A 9,814-nucleotide genomic window follows, 5' to 3' on the forward strand; every position below is an offset into this window, starting at 1 on the left:
TCCTATTACTAGAACTATCGGTATACACAACCCATGCCTCGCCTCCGGTGACATTCTCTTCAACGGAGTCAGATTGGTGGTTGGGAAAATCTTGCAGCTGTTCTTCTTCGAATAACTCAGGAGAAATCGTGATATCTTCAACCGGGAAATCTGCCATCAGAGAAGCTAATGCATGACTTTTTTCTATAATACGAGGCTCATATAAGATGTGGTAAGCACTTAGATAACAAGACCAATCAGTGGTGACGGACGACTCTTGGCTCGTCCGAAATTTTCTGAAAGGGATATTCTGTATATACTTTAATAATACGTCCCTAAAAATATTGCTTAAGCCTGCGTGCTGCATGCACCAGTGCGAGCGCGATTTTCTCGATTTTAGAATATCTACTCTCTGATCCAGTTAACATTTTGATAATGAAGTATATTGGGCGCTCCTCCGGGTTTTCCACGAACAATACTGCACTTACTGCGATCTCAGAAGCTGCCAAATAAATTCCAATGTCTTGGCGGTTTATGGATCCACGGGGCGGGGGTGATTCCAAGTAAGCTTTAATTTCTTTAAAAGCCCTATCACAGTCCTCGTTCTAAACTGAGGCACCTTTCAATGTTTGAAAGAATGACTTGCATCGATCCGAATACTTTGATATGAATCTATTTAGGGCTGCCAAACGACTAGCGAGCCGTTGAATTTCTTTTTTATTCGATGGTGGGGGCATTTCGAGAATGGCCCGAATCTATTCAGGGTTTGCCTCAATACCCCATCGAGTCATTAGAAATCCTAAGAACTTTCTAGACGCTAACCCAAAGGAACATTACAAAGGGTTCAACTTCAGTTTGTATCTTACGAGCCTACCGAAAACCTCTTGTAAATGCTGAAGGTGGTCGGGTGTTTCTTTGGATTTAGCTACCATGTCATCTATGTAAACTTCCATGATACGCCCAATCATGTCAGCAAACATTGTTTTATCATCTTCTGATAGGTGGCGCCTGCATTTTTCAAACCAAATGGCATGACTGTAAAACAATACAGGCCTTGGTCCGTGATGAACGCCGTGTGCTCCTAGTCTTTCTCCAGTAGAGGTATCTAGTTATAACCAGATGAAGCGTCCATGAATGACAGACGCTCGAATCATGAGGTTGCATCAACTAGATCTGAGATGCGAGGAAATGGGTATGGATGCACGGGTCAAGCTTTGTTTAGGTTGGTAAAGTCGATGCAAACCCTGAGCTTCCCATTTTTCTTTGGAATCGCGACAATATTAGATACCCATGTAGGGTATTCGACGGGCTTAATGAACCCTGCTCTAAGCAATTTACCAATCTCGTCATTGACCTTCAGTTTTCGTTCTGGAGCCATCCTCCTTGGCCTTTGTCGAACTGGTTTGAATCTCGGGTCAATATCGAGCCTATGGCAAGCAACATCTATGTCGATTCTGGACATTTAGTTGATATTCCAGGCAAATATTTCTTGATAATCCCATAACAGGTGAATCAGAGCTCTTTTTTCGGCTGGGGGTAAACCGACAGTGATGAAAGTAGTTTCGTGGCTCTCGCCCCCGATCTGAACTTCTTCCAACTGATCGATCGAGGGACCATCTACAGAGCATTGGGCTTCTCGTACCTGATAAGCCCAACGTTTTTGTAATTTCTATTTGGCATGATCACCTTGGAGGATCGTGTTGCCCCGGACTTCGGATTTCCTGGTATTTTCCAGTGCCAAATTGTGACACTGATGAAACATCATCTGGTCACTGCAGACCTTACAGACTCCCGTTGGCGTTAGGAATTTCAATGCCTAGTGGAAGGTGGATACAACAGAATGATTGGCATGGATCTAATCCCTACCAAAAATTGCATTATAACAAGAACCACAATCCACCAGAAGAAAATTTATCCCGATAGATTGATGCCCAACTGTGACAGGGAGATGAACCTTTCCAATAGCATGGGCTGGTTCTCCGTTGAACCCAATGATTGGATTATGGTCTTCTATGATCAGGTCCTCTGATAGTTTCATCTTGGAGTAAGCCCTGGTGAATAACACGCTAGCTGAGCTTCCTGTGTCGATAAGAACCTTCTACACCCTAAAGATTCCTATCCATGCAGTAATGACAACAGCGTCATTATGAGGGTAATAAACACCATTTTTGTCGTTCTCAGTGAACTTCAACTCGTGGCCTTCATAGGTCTCAGTATTTATACCTTGGTCAAAATTGAAACTGTGAATATGACAAAGTTTCAAGCGTGTTTCTATCTTGCGCTGACGGTGGGAGACGACGTTGTGTTCAGCTAAGTTGATATGGGCTGACCGAGGTTTGTTTTGAACAAACTCAGTAAGCTGTCCATCGTCAACGAGGTGTTGAACTTCTTTCTTTAAAGCTCTGCAGTGATCTGTTTCATGCCCAATATCATTGTGAAATCTGCATTTTTTATTTTTATCCCGCCTACCTGTAGGATCTTCTGATAGCGTCCGAGCTGGCAGTAACATTTTCTTAGTTCTGATTTTTTCGTACAAGTCTGCAAGGCCAAGAGTCAAAGGGGTGAATACCTTTTCATCTAGATTTGGGGCCTTTGTATTATTATGAGTACTCCTCTTGTTACCTTGATTAGTAAGCTTATCCTTTGTGGAGTCCTTGGAAGCGGGATCGGCGCCATCCTTTCTCTGTCGAGACTTTTGATCATCTTCCACTCAAACGTACCCTTCCACTCAAGTGAATAAATCAGAGAGGGTGGGAGGCGGCTTTCGAGTAAGAGAGTTGTAAAGTCCATCTCTGTCGAAATACAACGCTTGATGAATGCCTTTATTGCAAAAGCATCACTCACATCCTGAACTTTGGCGTGAAGCTTCCTGAACCGTCGTACCAAACTCTTAATTGTTTCACCTTTCTCCATAGCAAGATTGAACAGTGTGCTTGGACTCTTCTTCGTCTTCATATTGTACTGAAAACGTTCAACGAACATATCACTGAGCTTGGTAAATGAATCAATTGAACGCGGAGCCAACTTGTTGAACCAGGATAGTGCGTATTCTTTCAACGTTGCTGGAAAAATATGACATATTAACGACTCATGAAATTCCCATAAGGTCATAGCCGCTTGGTAACTCGTGACGTGCTCATATCGTAAGTCGGAAGAGGGAGCTGTTTGAATGCCTCAGGATGAACACAGTCCCTAATGTCATTTACAAAGGGTGAAAATTTCGGACCTCGCACAGCTATTTCCAAGAGTGGATCGTCTTAGATGGTTTGCCTGGTCACTACTTGGTTAATCAATTCCTTAACCCTTTGTTCATTCATATTCCCATACCTATCTTCATCTTGATTCTATTCTCTCCAGATCCGTTCATCGCGGGCTAAGATTCGATTGGGATTTGGTCGTAGCCGACATTCGATTCTACCCCGCCTTTTGCCTGTCACTCTGTTAGCAGGTAGTGGACTCTCATTCCGATTTGTGCGCTGGGATTCATATCTTGATCTGGACACCTCCATGGATGCTGGCATTTCTGAACTGGAACTCAATGCAGCTGTTGGCGTTCCAGATTGTTGTGACTGGTGTGTCCGAGGATTTGTGCCCAAATGATCCCAGACATTGTTTGACTGTGAATGAGTGGGGACCAGCACGATAGAGAAGATTGTCCGGATTTGGCTTGGATCTCTAACGCGGCCATTATTGTGAATAAGGTTTTGGCCATTGTTAGGATCTTCGCACTGTCCCGGTTCGGCCCTTTGCCTTTGCCTACGTTCAGACAAAGGGGACTCGACCGATTGGTGCTCCTCAGGGTCTCTAGGCCGTTTGCCTAGTTGATTTCTCAAACTCTCATTTTCCATAACTATTATTGTCAAAAGAGAGATAAGAGTTGGATCCGATTGGTATTGCAGGTTCCTAATGGAGGAGCGTGGGTTACCATGTCGGCCTCCCCACCCCCTTCCAAGACGTCATGCAGTAGCATTGCGTGTGGGTTCAGCAGAACCATCCCTGACGTGTATTCTGGCAACTCTTGTGCTCCGCACAACGTTGCGGCGAGGGACACACGGATTAGATTCCCGAATTCCTAGTGGCTCCAGAGTGTGTGGAACTGCTTCAGACAGTCTGTTTCCTCCGTTCTGAGAGAAAGATCTACGACGACTCGACTGCCCCACCTCTGTGGTGGTGCCTGGAACAGTCTCCATGTTCTGTCGAGTCACTACATGCCGATTGGCAGCTTCTGTGTTACTCATCGCAATTTGTTCAGTCATGGTAACAAGGACGTATGAAAAATAAGGTCGAGGATATCACGCTTCAATGGAAGACCACATGGTCGTGGGTTTGATCCCCACAGACGACGCCAAAGAATGTCGGGGCAAAAAGTTAACCCGACACTCCCGATGTAATGGTGCTTCTGAAAGCTCGGAAGATGTGGGATTAGGTATTTTGCCTACGTACCTAGTGAAGAATCTGGGATCAAGTCTCTTAAAACGTAGTTCTGGAGGCTGCAGAAGCCTCTATATATATAACAATCTCCTGCCTTGGCAGCCAAGAAAGTGATTCTCCGAGATTGTCTTCATTGATGAATCCTAGTATAATCCTATCTAAAATAGGATCATTCCCCAAGATTTCATCCTATTCTTGTGCAAGATCTTATCGGATTGCACTAGGATTCTCGCCACCGCGAATCGGGTTAGTGGATCAGAATTATCCGGACGGATTGGATCCATGAACTTGGGCCACCCGGATGGGCCCTAGACCTGTTGTGAACTCTTACAGATTAGAGGTCTGGAAGATCCAAAAGTGTTTATTTGACAGCCACCCGACTAATCCACCGCTGGTCCCACTCCCGGTCCAGGGTCCGAGTACGTTCTGGACTAATCCGCCGCTGGTCCCACTCCTGGTCCATAGTCCGAGTACGTTCTGGACCGAAAATATGATGTAGGGTACACACAGATGTCATCAATTGTCTTTTGAGGTAGCACAAATGATGAGAACCAATATGTACTGAGATTATTAAGTACTGCCTTTATAAGCTGCAATCTGCCTGCATAAGATAGAGTTTTACCCTTCCAGCTCTGAATTCTGTTACTCACCTTCTCCATCAGTGGTCCAGAATCCTTTGATGTGAGTTTAGTGGTTATCAGAGGCAACCCTAGCCTAAGTATTTAACAGGTAGAGTACCTTTTAAGAACTGGATGATGCCTTAAACCTGATCACATGTGACTCTATCCATCTCTGCAAAGAATATATTGTTCTTCTCTATGTTAACCCTTAGTCTAGTACTCTGCTTAAGGTTTTGTAGTACATCCCTTAGACTCTGCACTGTTTCAACATCTCCATGCCTAAATGCTATGAGATCATCTGCAAATGATAGGTGAGTTATAATAGGGTTGGAACATTTGTAATGAAGAGTAAATAATCCCTAATGTACCTTCCTCAGCAGCATCTAGGAAAACAACTCCATAACCAGCACAAACAAGTAAGGTGACATAAGATCACCTTGTCTTATCTCTCTTCTGCATTTAAAATACCCATAGGATGCTCCATTAAGCATAATAGAGTACTTTGGAGTTTGAATGCATATTAGTATCCATTTGATGAATTGCATAGGTATCCCAATGCTTGTTAATGCAAATTCTACTGCCTCCCATCTAATGGAATCATATGCTTTCCTTAAATCAATCTTAGGTGCACATCTAGGGGGACCAGAATCCCTATGGTAGTTATGCAAGAGTTCATGTGATAGCAAAATGTTATCTTGAATACTTCTACTAGCTATGAATGCAGAGTGGTTCAGAGAAACCACCTGTGGTATAAAAGCCTTCTCTCTGCCTGTGAGTATCTTTATGATGCACTTGTAGACCACGTTGTAGCAAGCTATATGCCTATAATCACTCAAAGAAGCTGGTGTCTTCACCTTTGGTACTAGTGTGATGCAAGTGGCATTAACTTCTTGGAGCATCATACCAGATCTGAAGAAGTTCTTTTGAAGAATAATGAAGTGAACCCATCACCCCCTGGAGCTTCCTCACTGTCTATGGCTGATAAGCATTCTGTTATCTCATCCCTTGTAATTTCCTTAATCAGTTCCTGTCCTTGTCCTAATCCAATCTGCGACATTTGTATATTCAAGTACATGGAGAAGTCCAACTCCTCTAGCTTATTCCGGGCAATACAAATCCTTGTAGAATTTCACACACTCTTCCCCAATCTCATTGACATCATCAAGCATCTGCCTCATACTATTCTTAACACACCTGATTTTATTAACTCCTCTCCTTGCCTTCATTGAGTTAAAGAAATACTTAGTGTTATTATCCCCCAGCACAATTATATTGTCTCTAGATTTCTGCCTATGTAGAGACTCTTCTGTCACTGATTCCTTGACATAAGCTCTAATGGTGCTCCTCTCCTTATGAATAAACTCTCGATTCATTGGATCTGCTTGTAGCCTCCTCTAGCTCTTTCCTTGTTTCTTTTACCCTTTTGTTAACAATGCCCACCTTTGTTTTGTTCCACTATATGAGGTCTGCCTTAACATGTTTTAGCTTTTTCATGAAAGTGTACATAGGATTTCTGATAAACCGTAAAAATAGTAGAATCCTAAATATTAATGTTAACAACACTAATACGTAATCCTACCGTTCTTACGTTTAAATCAATTCTTCTTACTCTCAAAACATAATCATGCAATATAATGAGTAAGGATTCGTTCCACTCTTAACTGTCTAGACTTAAATTGAATTCAACTAATCAAACCCAAAAGGAACAATGGTGAGAGTAATGATTTGATGTGAAATTTCTATACTACCATTCCCAACACAAGAACAATAATAAGAACATGTCATTATGGAATAAGTAATTAACTTTATAAATCTAATAGAACAATAAGAACAAGATATGATTGAATGAATAACAACTACTTATTAATCTAATGAACAATAAAAATGATGATTCAATACTCAAGAAATAAACTAATTAATTAATCTAAAACTAGATCTAGAACTAAGGTTTAATGGCTACTTTTCTTATCATAACCTAATTTATTTTCTAACCTAACTATCTACCATTAACAAAGAGTCAAACTTTTGTTTTTATACTTTCAGATCCAAAAATCGTGCATGGGCTTGGAGCCATGTTTTGGGCCGGAAAATCTGGCCCAAAACCCAATTCTTTCAATCCGAAAAGGGCTCTTCAGCTGGATTTGGCTTCAACAGACTTTTCGTCCACTTTTGCTCCTCTGATTGGGTCAAGGCTTAGACCATTGGAAAGCTCTTTCCGAGCCGGTCGTTTTGACATAAGGTAGGCCCAATGCTGAGGTCTGAGTCCAAAGATACGGCCTTCGGAAGTTCTGCTGACTTTGTGTGCTGTTTCTGCCCGCGTCGACTTTTCAGCTTTTGACCGGGCTTTACAAAGGCTTTGTCTTCTTGAATCTTGGCCTTTAATCACGGAACTCCTTAGCAACCGACCTTTGCTCCTTTATCTCTCTAAAGTGGCACATTTCTGTACATAATGGACTTTGAAGCCTGAAATGCATAAAAACACGTAATCAGTATTAACTTTTAATTATTACTCACATAATTGGTCTAAAAGTATGATGGTTAAGGGGTTAAAACTACAGTTTTGGGCTCTTATCAATTTCCAACCACTGGTGTTAGCCACACTTTCTTTACCATTTCCAAGAATCCTTCTTCATAAATCCAGAAGTTAAAAAATCTTAAGGACCTTTTGCATTGTCCGTTTTGCTGGCTCGATTGTACCACCATAGCTGAGTGATCGGGAGTAGCTCCAGGACTTATGAACGCCTCAGAATCTGGATACTTATTCAGCCACTCGATATTCACCATTATTCTATCAAGTTTCTGCCACTTTCTGTTATTTTGCTTATTACTCAATGTCAGCATATCTCCTTTATACCTTAAATCCACTATTCCAACAGTATTAGTGCATAAAAGTAAATCTTGGAAATGGTGTGGCCTGGAAGGTAGGGCAGGGAACGGGTCGGGTTCGAGTCGGATATGGCTATATCCGAATCCGAACCCGAATAGTTTGACAATATCCAAACCCGAACCCGAATAAAACTGAAATCTTATATCCGAATCTGACCCGAACCTGACCAACCTGATCGGATAACACTAAAAATGCAAAAAAGCCCAAAAAATATATCTAAACCTGAACCCAAATCTGACAGACCTGAATCCGAATCCAACCCAAATAAATAAACGGATATGAAAATCGACCCAAACCCAAACTATTTAGATTCGGGTCAAACCCGACCTGATTCCCTGCCCTACTGGTAGGATCTCCTCTTACTCTCTCTTGCAAATTTAGTATCGAGTTATAGTCCCTAAGTACTATCCAAGGTATTTGTATATATAGTACATGACATGTCCATTATCTGATTCCACAACTCTCTTCTAGTCCATCCTTATGTGCTTCCATATACCATTGTTACTACAAAAGTCTCTCCACTTAGTATAATAACATTCATAGTGATGCACTGCATCTCAGTCTTTACATTACTCACTACACATTTTGTGTTATTCCAACAAACCCATATTCTTCCTAAATCACTGTAATCATAGTTGTGCATAACTTCCCATCCAGGGCAAACATTATTCAGAACAAAGTTCACATTCTTTTACTTCACTTTAGTTTCTACTAACCCCATAAGGCTTAATTTATTCTTTCTAATCAATTCCCTCACTTCTGCCTGCCTGCTTGAACTTCATGTTTAATCCCCTAATATTCCAACACCCTAACTTTATCATCATTTAACTCTTCTTTTAGGATTAGAGTGATCGTACTTCGCAACCACTGTGTTGGGTGTCACAGAACTAGGAATCTTAGTGACCATATTTTGTTTTGCACTTACCTCTTTACTGTTATTTCCTATCTCTTTTGTGCTTGTTTCTCTTGTTTCTTTGCTCTGTACAGTTCTGCATGTTTCCTTTCTGCCCTTTTCTTGACTCTGAACAGTACTTGCTTCTTCTCCTTGTTCCTCTATGCCTTTCCCCTTTGCCACAAGGTTAGTTATACCTTCTTGTCCTTCTTTCGTTTGTCTGCAAGTGTGTTTCTTTTTAGGGGTTTGCCATTCTCCTTCTTCGTTGGCTTCATTCTTTTCCTCATAGTCTTTGTGTGCCTCTCGTTGTTCTGATATTTCTTCTGTACTGAGCTACACTTCCTATCCTTTTCCCCTTTGCCACTTTGATGGTTCTGCTATTTCTTTTTTATCCACACAGTAGCAATAGGTTTGTTCTTCCTTGGTTTCTTTGGGCATAGGTTGTCAGTGTGCCCAAATACTTCATAGTGCTTGCATTGCAATGGCTTCCAATTATATTCCACCTTCACATTGTAAGCTCTCTTATGATCTAACACACATGTGATGTCCCTATGGTATTCACATTTTGTATCCACCTCCACACATATTCTTGCATAGCTAGTTCTAGTCATTTCTTCAGTTGGTTTATCAGTGAATAGTGCCCCAATAGCACTTGCAACTTTGTTGAATCCCTTCTTGTTCCACAGTTTCATTGGAAATCTTTTGAGTATTACCCATATAGGAATGGTTTTTATTTCATCAGCTTCTACAAATAACTTCCATGGTCTAACAACAAAGAGCTAGCTAGCTATATAGAATGATCCTATGTCCAGTACAGTATTTCAATCTTCTTCATTCCTAAACTCAAACGAGTACATGTTCTTTCCATATGTTCTCATCTCAAATCCACTCTTCACCTTTCAAGTTCTTGTGACTACATCCTTCACAAACGAAAAAACCCAGTTTTCGACCAACAAAGGTTCCCACAATCAAATGCTCAAACTTCTTGTGTACATCTCCATATTC

The 9,814-nt window shown here is 41.4% G+C and overlaps 1 protein-coding gene across 1 annotated transcript; it reads right to left on the reverse strand.

The window, feature by feature from the left end:
* Window positions 1-9,186: 9,186 nt before the first annotated feature.
* On the reverse strand, window positions 9,187-9,501 carry LOC147510359 (uncharacterized). Its single transcript, XM_086598108.1, has one exon. It carries the CDS (start codon window positions 9,499-9,501, stop codon window positions 9,187-9,189), a length of 315 nt encoding a protein of 104 aa, XP_086454234.1.
* Window positions 9,502-9,814: the final 313 nt, after the last annotated feature.

This window comes from Coptis chinensis, chromosome 3 (assembly GCF_015680905.1).
Source record: "Coptis chinensis isolate HL-2020 chromosome 3, ASM1568090v1, whole genome shotgun sequence".
Lineage (NCBI taxonomy): Eukaryota > Viridiplantae > Streptophyta > Magnoliopsida > Ranunculales > Ranunculaceae > Coptis > Coptis chinensis.